This window comes from Sceloporus occidentalis, unplaced genomic scaffold (genome assembly GCF_023333645.1).
Source record: "Sceloporus occidentalis isolate IW3139 unplaced genomic scaffold, rSceOcc1.0.p SCAF_5, whole genome shotgun sequence".
Classification (NCBI taxonomy): Eukaryota; Metazoa; Chordata; class Lepidosauria; order Squamata; family Phrynosomatidae; genus Sceloporus; species Sceloporus occidentalis.
The window spans coordinates 166,789,150-166,805,513 of record NW_028316985.1 but is presented as its reverse complement, the minus strand read 5'-3'; the positions used below and the strand labels follow the sequence as shown (position 1 = coordinate 166,805,513).

Below are 16,364 nucleotides of genomic sequence, written 5' to 3'. Positions count from 1 at the left end.
AGGATCAAAGAACTATTATTGTCCATCTTTTGCTTACTGCAGTGATTTGACTCCTTATGGACTTTGTTGGTAAACTATATACATCATTTTTGCATTGTTTGGGTGTTTTTTTTTACAATGTTGATTTGACAAAGCTTCAACTCAATGATCTGAAACAAAAGGAATGGTTATATAGTGTAGTATTTATCATGATTCTTCTAAGATGGCATTTCCTATTTGTGCTTTAGAGACTAGAAAAGCTGCTTTAGATTACAACTCTGGACTCCTCCCAAGCAGCCATGCTAGCTGGAGGATTCTGGGAGCTATTATCCAAAAAGCAACTTTTCCAAGTTCTGTCATGCTTGTCTACTTGCATTTTAATTTTTTCTTTAATGTCCTTTATTGTTAACCGGTTGCATAATTTGTTCATTTTAGCCCTACTTAAGAGCATATACTAAAAGTTACAGCTCTAAGTTCAAATGTCTTCTTAGCCATGAAGTTACTGGAAACCTCTGTTCTAGACCCTTCCCTTTCCCCATTACCCAACTGTCAGCCAGGGATGTTGTGAAAATGGCACTTTGTGTACTTGGGAGGTGGAACCCTCTTTATACATTCTATATACTGGTACTATTATCTGTCTTAGGCAGCACAGAGATAATATGGCATGACCTAAATGGCTCCTGTAAAAAGCCTTAATAATAAAGCAGGTGTAGTCAAACACTTCCCCACTTCCCAATGCTGTTTTCTTAAAAAGCTATTTTCTTCTTCTAGGGGTTTTAATATGGGATCTTGCCAGGGGGAAAACAGCAGAATTTCTGAGTATTTATCTCCCTGACCATTCAAACTATTGACACCCTCCTCCATGAAAATCAGTTCTTGACGTTCACACTTGCTTCTGCCATATAGGGCCCAGAAAGCAGGGCAGAGTCTCTTAAGTTGGCTTGGGTGTCTTTTCCACAGGATGGATGTTAGCATTCAGCCAAGTGTTTCAGGTGACCAGTGTTTGCTGCCTGTATTATCTAGACAGGCTGATTGTCCAGTAAGGATGGCTGATGCAGCACCATTTAGGTTACAGGTGTGCTGAGGTCCTCCCCATACACTCTTCTCCTACTGCTGTCCCAGAGTGAGCGTGACACTTGGCCCTAAATTAGAAGGTGGATGCTCCTGTGTTGGTCCCCAAGAATTGCAAAATAGCTTTCTGAGCCATATTGCATTCAGATTCTTCAATAAAACAGGGACGGATGGAAGTGGACAAAGTGCAGCCCTTAGATGTTTATTAACTGCAACTCCTATCAGACCCACCAGCACAGCCAATGCTTCAGTGCAATGGTATCTAGAGGGTCATTATTGCTCAATCCAGCTGTAGGAAAGCACTGGCTACACAAGCTGCACTATGAAAACTTGCCACTTTGAGCAGCACAGTGAATACAGTTGTACCAAGCATTAGGAATGTAAATCTTTGCTTGCTTGAAAATGAAAGAAATCCCCAAAGTTTTCTCCCCATCATTCATGGGAGGTGATTTTCAGCAATTTAGCATATTTTTTGATGATTTGTTTTCACATTTCAGGACTTTCTTCCCCAAAATTTGGCCACAGCATGCAAAACATTTTGTACAAATGTAGAAAGATTTTTGTATGAATATATATTTTGTGCAGAAAGCCAACTTTTATTTTTGCTTTTGCAAGAACAAAACATTCTTTTTCTTTTCATTTGTTCCATGGGCAAAAAAATCTTACCATGGTTACAGAGACATCCTGATGTTTTGAGATATGTTTTCACGTTGAGGATGAGAAAAGGGATAAATAGTGTTTACATATCTAGTAAGCATGTACTCACATCTAAAGCCTGGAAACTTTTCTGGACTGCATTGACTACAGCTTTTCATTAACTGGTTTTATTCACTTGTTACCCAGAAATTCTACTTTGCACTCTTAGAACCAAGAGCATGACATAGGAATTTCTAAGTATCTGAAACTAAATAAAACCAGCTTTCCACATACTGTTTATACAACTTTCTCAACAATAACTGGGAGGGGGGCAGAAAATCCAAGTTATTTAAGCAGCACTTTACACTTAGAAAAGATAGAATTCTTGATTAGAAGTTGTTGGCAGAGTTGCTTCATCGAATTAGGAGTTTAAAACACTAGAACAATACGAATACTGAAAGAGAAAAGGCAGGGTTAATGTTACAAACTCTTCTGTGCAATAAGAAGGGTTAATGTTACAGAATAAGCAACAGGGTTAGGACTTACATTTAGACAAAAGTATCAATATCTTGCTTAAGGTACTGTTGACAGAGATTGACATTGTAAGGAGGGAGACTTTAAGTAGGAAAAGTGACTGCTCCTTAGCCTTATTTGTGAAAATGTGATCAGATCAGCATTTACTAGATTTACTATCTAACAAGATTTCACTAATGTAGCAAAGTTCATTTTACCACATAGCTGTATTCTGCAGAGGGCAAAGATTTTAAATGATAGCAGCCACTCTGAGAGTACTTTATAAACAGAAGGTATATTGAGCAGCACGGTATAAGTGGTTTGAGTACTGGACCACAACTCTGGAGACCAGGGTTCAAATCCCTGCTCAGTCATGGAAACCCACTGGGTGACCTTGAGCAAGTCACATTCTGTCTGCCTCTTCTGAACAAATCTTACCAAGAAAACCTCATGACAGGGTTGCCTTAGGTTCGCCACAAGTCAGAAACAACTTGAAGGCACACAACAAATATTGAGCAGACTGATGAGGCTGCAATTCATGTTCATGTGTCATGGTTATGAAACAGTGGGTAGGGTGGCCAGGGTGGCATGGGGACTTTAAAACACACATTGGCATATGGCAGGGTTGAAAATTGTGTAGCCCTCCAGATGGTGACAAATCACAAGTACCAGCATTTCTTACCACTGTCCGTGTTGGCTAGGGTGATGGGAAGTGTAATCAACATCATCTGGAGACCAACACTGCCTAGACTGACTGAGACTGTCGGAAATTGCTGTCCTGTATTACAGTCTAAAGAGTATTCCAGGAAGCTTCCCAGCAGTGCTAGTGGTGCCATTTCCAGGGCATGCATCCTTACATCTATACTCTAGGGTTTCATGATCCACATATGACAACATTACTCCTTCCGGGAGACATCCTGAAGGACTGGCAAAACCATGTGAGATACTTGTTTTTTGTTTTGAAAAGGAAAATGAAAGTCAGAAGATATGGCTGTAGCCCACATTTGGCTCCAAGGGGAGGAGGACCCTTGGGGCCAATGATAATGGAATCCTAGCACTAGTATGTTAGGAACAAGTAACACAATGCATTACTCACAAGTGACTAGGAACTGTGAACAGCCCGCTGGGTGTCTGAAGCAATGAGGAATGCCACATATTCTCCTCCAAACCCACCCACCCACTAATGTTCTAAGTTCTGCTTTAAAAGTAAAGTAACCATCTGCAACTGATGTGGGGAAAATGGGGCCCATGGGCTGTATGTGGAACCCTGGAACCCTGTTTCACAGCCCCTAAAGTATCCCAGGAGACCCTTGAAGCCCTTAGACCCATCTTTTTTTAAATGGCCAATATTCAACTCCAAGTGACCTCCCAAAATATGATAGTTTAGGTTTCCCCATAAACTTTTAAAAAATGAGCATTTTTTTGGCTGAATCCTGGAACCAGAAATGTGATTACTGTATATCACTTTAGATTTCAATTTACAGTGAATTATAGGAGGGCCATGGAGGGGTGGGGGAGAAATGGGCCACTCATTGCAGTTACAGCTCACACCGTTCCAAGGACAAGATTATGCCATCCTCAGCTCCAGCCCCAAACAATTCTGCTCTTCCTCTCCCCATAACAAATTGCAACTAAATGATCAAAAACTTGGAGGAGTTACTCCCAAAATGCTGCTGCTCCCTGCAGACTGCTTAATGGTGCAGAGGGGAGACAATTTAGACCATGTCCAATAACTTACAGCAGCAGGAGCCCCTACTGGGGTTTTACTGCTGCTGAGTAGGAGAAGAATACAGAACTAAGCCTGTGGAGCTATGCATATATAAACTATCAGCCAATAAATGCTACAAACCCTTGGGACAGTGACAAGGAAAGAGTTCTCTAGCTTCTTCTCCCAGGGAGTATTTCTTTCTTGATAGCATCACAGTACAAGAAACATGTATGTTCAGAAGCAGAAGCACCCTAGCCATTAAAGCATTTGCTTCAGTTGCACTACTGCAACTTGGCTGCTAGTTACACTGGTTACTGTATATATTAGCACTGAGATCAGAGGCAGGATTCCTCTAAATTCCAGTTGCTACAGAAAAGAAGTCTAAAGGTGCTGTTGTGCTTGTATCCTAGTTGTGAGCATTCATTTAGAAAGCCTTTTCCTTTCCTATCTGGTTGGCCACTGTTTAAAATGACAACTGGACTAGATAGCCCTTTGGTCTGTAATACCATGCTCCTTTTTATGTTCTTATTAAAACAATGGTGCCAATCTCTCATTCTCTTGGCAAGTCCCCTTGATCTGAGATAAAGTTCTAACAGACCAATTGCTCTACAGAAACATTAAAAACTACACTGCCCTGCTGATTTCTGTGCTGAAGCTGTCTTGGCTAAAAGCAATTCCTGACACGTCATAAATCTCACCTTTTCCCAGCATGAAGCAAACTGAAACCTTCGCTGATTTGGCTGAATGGCAAAGTGTGGGTTATTAAAGCATCAGAGTTAAATTTCTTCGCCATGTAACTGGACACCAGTTGAGGAATAGAATCTTTCATCTTCCAACCTGAAAACAAACAAAATTATCTGCCACATCTTGCATGATGTTGTCAAGATTCATCCTCATCGGCATTTTTGCATGTTCCAGCACAAAATGTGTGGGATGTAAGTACTTGAGTATCTTGTAAAACCAAAAGTATGCAAGATGACAGATGGAAAGCATGTGGTTTGCTCTGCCCATAAACTGCACATTCTTTCTTACATATGCTTTATTTTTGGAAGTTTTTGAAATGGTGGCTGTTATTCAGTATTTTCCCAATTTTTTTTCTTCACAGCTGCAATCATCCCCAGCCTACATGACCAATAGCCAGAGCTGATGAGTATTCTAGTTCAAAACATCTGGAGGACAGCATGATTGGGGAAAGTAGTGAGAGGCTTAATCCTGTGTCCCAGGCACAAACTTCTAAGAGTCAAGATGAAAGGATTATGACACACAGTTATGAATCCAAACTATCTGATGTAATTGACTGCCCATGTGGCCTTTATTGTCTTCATTTAAGCATTCTTATATATCAATTAGTAATTTTTGTGTCCTGAACAACAAAATTAAGGGGGAAAATCATATATCAATGTGTTCACACCTCTGTCATGCCCCATCATACCTCCAATGAAACATCCTTTCAAGGTACGTCCTGTAAAAAGCAGCATAGGATCGAAGGAGAGTTGAGAGCCTAAAGGAGGCACACCAACCATCACGCAGACACCACAACCCAGGTGACAAGATGCCAGAGCAGCAGTCTAATTGAAACAGGAAAGACATTAAACAGGTAATGCAAAACTGTAACAACATTTTTTTGTTTTCATAGAATCATAGAGTTGGAAGTTTTATCATTCTGAGGGAAAACAAATGGTGCATCCACTGCAGTATGCTATCTGTATGCAGCCATAATGCCCTCCTTCAGTGGCTCACACTTGTCCTAGCATGGGCTAGGTAGTTTGCACAGCAAGAGGTTGGCTACAAAATTCTTCATTTGCTTTAGCTTGTTTGCATCACCCAAGTGCTGGGACCAGCCCATGATATTTTGCTACCTGTGGCAGAATAGCAAATAGGCATCAGTTCTTACTCTGAAAGTCAAGACACATAGAACTCTAGGGCAGCCGAGTTGTTTTGGCACCTGAGGAAGAAGACATTGTTACTAGCCTAATTAATTTCAAAAATTAATTATAAATATATGGGCCCTTAATATCCACTGAGGTTTGGGTCCAGGACCCCCCGTGGATACCAAAACTGTGGATGCTCAAGTCCCATTAAAATCAATGGCATAGTAAAATTGTGTCTCTTATATAAAATGCCAAAATCAAGGTATGCTTTTGGGAATTTATATATTTTAAAAATATTTTCAAGCCAATGATAGTTGAATCTATGAATAAAGCATCTATGGATACGGAGGGCCAACTGTACATAAAAAAGGTGGGCAACTGTGGCAGGTCCAAGGATCAGTTTTCTGTCCTTGGGATTCTGGGTGGGTTGGTGGGTCACAAGGACTGCCAAAATTCTAAAATATATATAAACAAAACAAAACATTGTTTAGTATCACTTGAATAAACATTTGAGGCTTAAGTGATAATTGGCCTTCCTTCCTTTCCTTTCCTTTCCTTTCCTTTCCTTTCCTTTCCTTGGTTTTGTTATTGTTATTTGTGTACCTTCAAGTAATTTCTGACTTATGATGACCCTAAGACAAAACTATCACATGGTTCTCTTGTCAGAATTTGTTCAGAAGGGGCTTTCTCTTGCCTCTCACTAAGGCTGAGAATGTGTGACTTTCCTAATGTCGCCCAATGGGCTTCCATGGTCAAAATTTGAACCCTGGTCTCCCAGTGTCCTAGTGCAGCACTCAAACCATTACATCATGCTGGCTCTCCTTGGTTTATCTTAAAACTAAACTGAAAACAAGTTCAAACCATGGTTTCTAGTCCTGGTTTGTTGGTCAAAAGGAAATATAGTTTATCAACATAAAGGAAACCATTCCCCTGCAAATGATGGCTTGTGACAAATATGGAAGGATGGGAATCCAAATATGCATGAGAAGGAAGGAAAAAAAGAAGCTCTTAAAGCTGGGATGGGGAACTTTGGGTCTGTAGATCTTGTCTTTACTCAACAATTTTCTTCTGCCATTCTCTTTGATCGATTATCAAAGATATCACAGAGTAGTTGCAGACCTTGACACTGTTGCACATAATTCATTTATGCTTTGAAGCTCTGGAGGGCAGGCATGGGGCAGTATCCCACTATAAAATCTTTGTTTCCTGCCAGGTGTTGATGGGACCTTACTAACCTCTGCCACTGACTGAACTCTGTGTGCACCTAGCATGCTCTACAAACTTGCAAGTGATTTATAACAGATAGAAGGCAGGGGTTGGGTACTTTTGGTTACAACTTCCAGTTTTTTACTACTGGCCAGGTTGGGTGAGATTCAAGTCTAAAATATCTACATCAGAGGTAGCAATTATGTGGCCCTCCAGATATTATTGGGCTGCAACTCCCAGCTTTCTTTATCATCAGCTGCTGGGAGTTGCAGTTTAACAACATCTGCAGGGCAGAATGATTCCCATCACTGTCTAGACAGAGCCAACATCTTGTTAGCATTTGCATGGCCAGCAGCTGTCAAGCCCTTTCTTACAAGAGGGAAGAGGAGGGATAGGGATGTGATTTAAAGCATGAAGATCTGGCTGCCCTGCGTTCGGGGGGAGGGATGGGAAAGAAAAGCACTCCCTTGAGAATGCATCCTTGTTCCTTCTGCCTGACCAAGCTGAGACCAACTGCTTCTATATGGACTGCCTGCCTCCTTCCCACATCCCCCCTCTCCTAGAAAGAGACAGTATCAGGGGTCCCTCCTGGGACTTGACAGGACATGAAATTACACATGTGGAGCTACACATACATGTAGAATCTAACCCTATGTTCTTCACACCTGGTGCCGAGGTATCATGGCAATCTGGTTGCGAAGGATCCCCTCTCCAGGTTGGTCTCGCAGTTCCAAATCCCCAAGCTCCTGTCACTCACCTTGCTCCCTTTCCCCTCAAGATTGGTCCCTGGATTGGGTACTTGGGACTCAAGGTGACCCCTATATAGAGCAGTGGGTGTGTTGGTCCCTGGGTTCACTGTGAGAAGTGTGACTAGACTCTCAATGAAAACTTAACAGGAACAGCTAGTAAGAATTGTATAAAACAAAACAAGAAGATGTTTACACAATAACAAAAAGGTAGAATACACAATTAGATTGCATTGTATGAAATGGACTGTTCACACTTGGTGTGAAATAAACAGTGCCCCCAAACACTATTCAGTTATTCTCCCTGGCTGACTGCCCTATCTCTGTTACAGCTTTTCCATTTCTCTATGCCATCTTTCCTCTTTCTCTATGTCTATCTACCCCAAAAGCACCAGATCCTATGTGGTCTTGGAAGCTAAGCCAGGTCAGCCCAGGTTAGTACTTGGATGGGAAACTGCTAAGTTAAAGGCTGTATTTCAGAACTAACTGGCAAAACTACCTCTGAGTATTCCTTGCCTAAGAAATCCCTATGAAATCCATAGGGTCACCATAAGGTGATAAGCAACTTGAAAGGGACATAAATGTGCACATACACAGACACATACAGAAGATTGCTCTCTGCAATCTATTCTATTAATCTTTTTCCTATCTCTTCTGAATTATTTTCTCGATCTCTATGCCATCTTCTTCCTAGCTCTCCATAACCTTTTCTCTCTGTGCCATCTCGCCCCATCTGTCTTCTGTCATGAGACAAGCCTCAATTTTGTATTCTTTCTCACTCACAACATTCCCTGAACTGTGGCTATCAATGAGGCTTAGCTGACTCCCCCCTTGTGAATAGAGAAAAGGCAATTTTGAAAACCACTACTCTGTGGCACATTATTTCCCAGGAAAATATGAAACCCTGTACCCCAGGAATCTAGTATGATGTTACACAACAGAGCTGCAAGGACTAGGTATAGCACGTACCAATGTATCCAAACATCCAACAACCTCAAATGCATAGTCAACACCGTGACCAGTCATTTCAACCAGCACCTCCTGAATGGGCTTCTTGTAATCCTGAGGGTCAAGGCACTCTGTGGCTCCCAGTTCTTTTGCCTTTAGAAATTTTTCTTTGTTAATGTCAATCCCAATGATCCGAGAAGCTTCGGCTGCTTTGCAACCCATGACCGCAGAAAGACCCACTCCTCCCAAACCAAAGATGGCACAGGTGGAGCCAGGTGTGACCTACAAAACCACCGAGAAAAGGGACAAGAATCAGAGCCAGCTTCAGAATATGACACATTACAAGTCAGAGAAGATGTTCTTAGTTGCACAGAATCTACCATGGAACAGTAACAGAATATGTATGTATGGATATCTCACCTGAGCTGTATTGAGGGCAGCCCCATAACCAGTGGAAAACCCACAACCAAAAAGACAGACTTTATCCAGAGGGGCAGCGTCATCAATTTTAACAACAGTAGAGTCAGGCATGACCGTATATTCTGAGAAAGTGCTGATCCAAAGAAAGTGGTGGATTTGCTTCCCTTTGCATGTAAATCGGCTGGTTTTGTCTGGCATCAGGTTTTGAGGTTCACAGAGGCTGTTTCAGATAAACTGGACTTGTCAGTAACCACAACAATATACATCCCTCCTCAATGTTCACTGCCCATAGTCAAAAGAAAAGCAAGAAAAATTTCCAAGTGAACTCACTGGGTTTTCAGGCAGCAGTTGGTATTAGATTTTAAACATGAATTACAGTCTCCACACTGAGGCAAACAAAGTGGAATGACTCTGTCTCCTAGCGGGGGAAAAAAAGCAGAGGGAAATAAATAGAAACACAATGATCCTATTTCTACAACCATCTATGAAAAGTGAAGGCACCATAAATGAACTTTCCTTGTACTCTCAGGACAATAAAACAGCTTTCTGAAAGCACCTTAAAAAAATTAAGACTGCAACTTGCGTATACTGCTCTGTTGTCCCAGGAAGAGTTATTGTAGCATTCAAATCCAGAAATGTGGCTTGTCTCTGTTCTTGTCTTCTAGGGTTATTTCTCTCACTTGTCAGGGAGAGAAATAAGCTAGATTGCCAGGCTTGGATGTGATGGCAAACAAACCACAGAAAAACTGTCCATGATTTGTTCAGCTGTTCCTATTTGCAGTGGGAATAATGACTGGAAACAGAGAACAGAGCAAGAGCACTTTGCACAAATAACCAAGAAAATCTGTGGGAGGCAGAGCAGCAGCAATAGAGTCAGCTATCTGGGGTGACCTGGGTGTTTCTCTCTTGTTTAACTGCTCTGACCTCCCTCTGCAACTAAGGTCATTTCCATAATATATAATTATAACAATGTGATTTCACTTGTACTGCCATGGTTGGATCTATGAAAATCTGGGATTTGCAGTTTATCAAGAAGTATTTAGAATTCTCAGCCAGAGAGCTTTAGTGCCTCACCCCAGGATTCCATAGGATATTACCATAGCAATTAAATGTGGAATCATAGTGCTATAATTTTATAGAAAGGCACCATATACTTTTAGGGATGACTTCAGCTCTTTTCTCAGTCAATTCCTTCTCTTCCTGCAGTTTCCTTAGCATATATCTTAGTACAGCATCCTAGGAACTAGCCTTTCCTTAGAAGGGGTTCCTCTAGTCTGGAGCCTGTTGTGGGTTTTTCTTGGCAAGTCTTTTCAGAGCGGGTTTGCCATTGCCATCCTTTGAGGCTGAGAGAATGTGACTTGCCCAAGTCATAGGTTTAACATGGCTGAACAGGGATTCAAACCCAGGTCTACAAAGTCATCGTCCTATACTCAAACCACTACACCACACTGGCCATCTACTTCAGTATAATTTTTGAAAAGTAGTTTGTTTGTGATGCATTATTGGTCAAGAGGTTTTCCTGAGCTCTATAACTTCAGGCTGAAAGTGGAAGGTTTTCATGTTTATCTTACTCCACATCTAAAATAAATTTCCAGCCTTTAGAAAAACAAACATCTCAAGGAGACATGTTTTTCTATGTTTACCTCCTATGACACAACATGGAAGTACGTTCCTTACACACAAGTACTTTCTACATATAGAAAAACATGAAAAAGGACATGGCATGGAATAGAATTCATAGTTAGCACGTTAAGTCCTTACCTACCAAGTGACACTTTTCTCTCTATAGCTCTTTTACTTCTTATTAAAAACTAAATAAACAGGATCTTACAATCCAAACAGGATGCTAAGGAAGCATTGCACAATTACTGTGTGGATGCCAGAGACAAAGTGAAATCTAACAACAGAATAGGGAAGAAATACTATTATGGAAGTTACAACATACTATAATTGTGTATTGTCCAATTATTCTGCATCTCTATGATGTGTTTAAAGAAACTGAAATATTATTTATTCATTTAATTTATATGCCACTTTCTCCCAGAAAGGGATCTAAAGAGGCTCACAGATACAGTCAATCAGTTAAAAATGTTATAAAAACAATTACAATAATCTTGCTAAAACAATTTAAAATTGCATTATACAAAAGTTAAAAAAATAACTACGAACAGAACACATTCTAAAGGCATTTTAAAATGCTAGAACCCATCCTCTTATATACCTGGGTTCAGGCAAGTCACTCCTTCGCCAACACTCTCCACAATTCCAGCTCCTTCATGGCCTGGAATAACTGGGTAACTGACTTTAGGGAAAGACCCTGTCAGAACATGGTCATCTGTTCCACATATCCCTGTGGCTATTATCTGTAAGAGATAGAGTTTGATCAACACCATAGAAAAAAACTATACGCATTCATATATGCCATGCATGAGCCTGTCCTTGAAGACAACTTCAAAGCTGCAGCTTGTGCAAAATACACTGGCTTTGCTGTTGACTGGACTAACCAGTAGACATCATATAATGGCAGTCCTACAAGGATTGCACTGACTGCCAATATGCCTCTGGGCTGAATTCAAGATGCTTGTGTAACCATTTAAAACCCTATATGGCTCAGTGCACTTCCCTATCTATCTATCTATCTATCTATCTATCTATCTAATCTGATTGAGGTCTCCTGGGAGGACTCTTCACTAGTAAGGTGAAATATTAAGACTGGGCTGTATCTACACTGCAGAAATAATCCAGTTTGACATCACTTTAACTGCCATGGCTCAATAGTAGGGAATTCTGGGACTTGTAGTTTTGTGAGACATTTAGCCTACTCTGTCAGAGAGTTCTGCTGTCACAACAAACAATGGTTCCCAGAATTCCACAATAATAAAGAGCCATGGCAAATAAAGTGGTGTCAAACTGGATTATTTCTGCAGTGTGGATGTAGCCATGGAAAAAAGCTTTCTCATTTATGGCACCTCAGTTGTGGAATGCCCTCCCTTTGGAAGTCTGACTGACACCATGCTGGTTTCACTGAGGCAGCAGACAAAAACATATATTTACTAAAGCCTTTGGGCCTCACTGATACAGCTCAAATGCTATGCAGTGGGTTTTTAAACTGTCTAATCTTTAAAATCTGTTTTAACATTGTTGTGTTTTTAGCCAATTTAAATGATTTTTATTTTTTAAAATCATTTTAACTTGTTAGTACTGATTTTGCCTGCATGCCACCCTGAGATCTCTTGATATAGGTAAAAACATTTCCAATTCTATATATCATTTTTTAAAAATCACTAATTTTTTACAATGGGTGTCAAAAACAAAAACAATTAACAATTTGATTAACCACATAATGGGAACAAAATTAACTTTAAAACCAGAGTTGTATTTATTAGGGATGATAGATGAAGGAATCAATAAAGAAGATGAAAAGGCAATATTTTATATGATCTCTTTAGCAAGGATATGCTTTGCTCAAAAGTGGAAGTGTGAATCAACTCCATGCAACGAAGAGTGGTTACTAAAATTATATGAGGGAATAGGCATGGATATCTTGACCCAGGGAATGAAAAATGAATACGGGAAAAAACCGTTGGACAATTGGAAAAAAGTAATAACTTTCTTTGAAAAAGAATGGGTTAAAGCTGCAATTTCAAATTTAATCTAGAACTTCATTTCAAACTTACAATTAAACTCAGAATATCCTGCCAACCTCTCTTTTTTTGGTGGTACCGATATATATATATATATATATATATATATATATATATATATATGATTAATAAGTAATTTCTTTGAAATAATTAACTATGAAAAAAGAATGGAAATGGATAGCCAAGATCTAACACTAAGACTCTGACTGGTAGGAAGGAAGTCAACCTGTTGTCAGTGTTTAATGTTTGTTTACTATAAGGTGTCATAGGATAGTTGTAGGTTAGAATGGGGGGAGGTGGGTCTCAGGATGGGTTGGTGTCCTTATTTTAGTTGTTGTGTCTATTTGATGGTATGTATATATGTCTTTTATGTTTATTTTAACCAAATAAAATTTAAAAAAAAAACAATGCAGAAAAGCACAAAGCAAGAGGTCAAGTCAGAAAGAAGGCCAACATCATTATACATGCTCGTCTCTGAAGTTATGGGGGTTGAGGGTTTCCATGTCAGTAGAGGGGTGAATTCATTCTGGCTTTTAATCCAAAGTTTAAGATTGCTATCTCAGGTGATGAACATCTTTTGTTGAGCACCTTGGACTGCTCCTTTAAAGAGTGGATTTGACCATCATCCAAGTTCATATTAGAAAGAAACTCTACTCATATCTTTCTCTCAGCCTTCCCAATACCAACATGATAAAATTTTTATGACAAGCCATTTCACAAGCTGCTCAAGAAACAGAACCACAGACAAAAGATGTATATCAGCAAGGAAAAAAACCCCACACCAAATATTCACATCATGAAGGGGTACTGAAATTGCTAGGGAGTTTATTTTACCTTCACACGAACTTCATGAGACTTTGGTGGAGCAACTTCTACCTCTTCAATAGAAAGTGGCTTGCCTACTTCCCAAGCAACTGCAGCCTTGCATTTTATAATCTGTAGAAAGCAAAGTCAATAGCTAAATTGAAAAAGCAAACACACAGACACACATGTATTATATATTCTACAGGCCACACCAATGTACAGTAGGTCCTTGCTATCTGCTGGGATTTGGTTTCCGTTCCCTCTGTGGATATCAAAATCCGTGGATGCTCAAGTTCCATTAAATACAAAGGCATATTAAAATGGCATCCTTTATATCAAATGGCAAAACCAGGATTTGCTTTCTGGTATTTATATTTAAAAAAATATTTTCAAGCCATGGCTGCTTACATCCAAGGATTAAAAAAAAATCTGTGGATACAGAGATATACAAACTGTATATCTACTTTTGGACAGGTAGTAAAAGTGCCTTGTGTTCAGCTCATCAGGTCACAAATTGTGCAGACCGAAATGAACACCTGGAGTCTAAATCATCATTCAGATGAAACTGTGACTCGAGACAATGCTTTCTACCATGCATCCTGTAAAATTATTATCATTTTGTTTATTCAAAGCAGAGCTAAGGAACCCTGTGCTGGAGTAAGAATACAAGCCCCCACCCCCCACAATATTTATTAGGTTTCATAGAATAATAATATATATATTTAAAGTGTTGCTATGGTGCCTCTTAAACTCAAGTTTAGTATCTGGGTATATGTTAATTCGGTCCCAGTTGGACTCTAATTCCCACCAAGCCAGCCAGCACGACTAATCATCAGGGATGATAGAAGTTATAATGCAGCCACATCTGGAAGGATGATGGCTGACGTTGCTTCTCATTTCATCTGCCTCTGCTGAAAGCTTGCAGGAATGACTCCTTTGTCCTTCCAACGCTTGAACCTCGAAAAGCAACATCTTCAACGTGCAGGTTTGTGACTAACAACATAATTTTTCCTCCGGTATGATTTTTAACATCATTGCCTGATGAAGATGCCAGTGCAGCTTCAAAAGCTTCGAAATACAACATGTATTTTGACTGGTCCAATTAAGGGTATCACTATTCTGTGGATTTTGGATGTTCTTGTCCTTTGCTATTAGTCAACCTCAGTTTCCCCAGTTTCTCTGCAGCAACTCTGTTTCAAAGGCTACATTCATAAGCAAACAGGGTGACCAGATCTCCTAACCACAAAGGAGGACAAGGCACCGCAAAATGTAGGGCATTCAAGAAAAATGAAGGATATTAAAACTAAACACTAAAGATGCTAACCTATGTATGGATTCATGATTTTTAGTCATGCTGAAGATGGAGGACATTTTGAAATTTCTCCTCAACAGAAGACTGAAACGTAGGACATGTCCTGGAAAAGGAGGACAGCTGGCTACATTGTAGGCAAAGTAGTCTGGTTGATATCTGGTGTAAACTCCATTCAATTCCCTGGAATTTGCTTCTTCAGAGAAAAGCGGAGGATCTACAGCTTTAATCCTTAGGAATGCCAATTCTTGTACGTGAGAAAGCAACATATTTTATGATTCAATAGCAACTGGAGAGTTACATCTGCATTGCAAAAAACAATCCAGTTTGACACCACTTTAACAGCTATGGGTCAATGCTGTGGAATTCTGGGAAATGTAGTTGGTTATGGCACCAGAACTAAGCCAACTACAATTCCCAGAATAATGCATTTTTTTCCTTTGAATAATCCAGAATATTGCTCTGAATAACCCAAAATAATTCTTAATAAACCCAGAATAATATTCAGAACAACCCATTTCTGCTTTGAATAATCCAGAATCAATAACCAGAATAATGCTTAATAAACCCAGAATATTCTGAATAATCCATTTTTTGCTTTGAATAATCCAGAATATTGCTTTGAATAACCCAGAATAATCCTTAATAAACCCAGAATTTTCTGAATAATCCATTTTTGGCTTTGAATAATCCAGGACATTGTTCTGAATAACCCAATTTTGCTCTGGTGCGAACCAATTACAAATCCCAGAAACCCATAGGATTGAGCCAGGGCAGGTAAAGTGGTATCAAACCGGTTTATTTCCGCAGTGCAGACTGCTTTTATGCTGTTCCATATCAAAAAGAAAAAGAGAGGCTGGTTTTCTTCTTACTTTCCCAGCAGTATCCATATTTGCAAACTAGTCTGCATACAGTAATCTGCTCTCCCTGATCTCTTGCTTTGGAAGAACTGGAACAACAGCTGATCTCATTCACTAGCCACGTGCTTCACAAATGGCCCTACTAGGCCACCGTAGACTGTGGAACTGGGAACTGTGGGAAATGTAGTCAATTCAACCAGATCAAATTTTCTCCTCTTTTTTTAGGCTGGTGCAGGGTAGACACACTCTCAGAGGAAGGTCATGGCAAAACCTCCTCTGGGCAAATCATACCAAGAAAACCCCATGATAGGGTTACCATAAGTCAGAAACACAAGACACAAGACTAACAACAACAAACAAACAGCTGTAAAGTAGAATAATTACTTTAAAAACATAAAAGAGTGTTGGTCAACAAAGCGGACACTGGAATAATTAATCCTCCTGAGTAGCTACTACTGTGGTCCAAAACAACACTGCAGAAATAATCCAGTTTGAGACCACTTTAAATGCCCTGGCTCAATGCTAGGGAATCCTGGGTACTGTAGTTTTGTGAGACATTTAGCTTTTTCTGTCAGAGAGCTCTGGGGCCAAAATAAACTACAGTTCCCAGGATCCCCTAGCACTGAGCCAGGGCAGTTAAAGTGGCCTC

The 16,364-nt window shown here is 39.9% G+C and overlaps 1 protein-coding gene across 1 annotated transcript; it reads right to left on the bottom strand.

Moving 5' to 3' along the window:
- Window positions 1–1,649: 1,649 nt before the first annotated feature.
- LOC149313121 (alcohol dehydrogenase 1-like) lies at window positions 1,650–15,745 on the bottom strand. Its single transcript, XM_089527251.1, has 9 exons — window positions 15,728–15,745; window positions 13,577–13,678; window positions 11,320–11,461; window positions 9,429–9,516; window positions 9,099–9,318; window positions 8,700–8,960; window positions 5,340–5,475; window positions 4,606–4,744; window positions 1,650–2,140 (listed from the first exon to the last, which is right to left on the bottom strand). The coding sequence occupies exons 1-9, from the start codon at window positions 15,743–15,745 to the stop codon at window positions 2,116–2,118; spliced, it is 1,131 nt and encodes a 376-aa protein (XP_089383377.1). The 3' UTR covers window positions 1,650–2,115.
- Window positions 15,746–16,364: the final 619 nt, after the last annotated feature.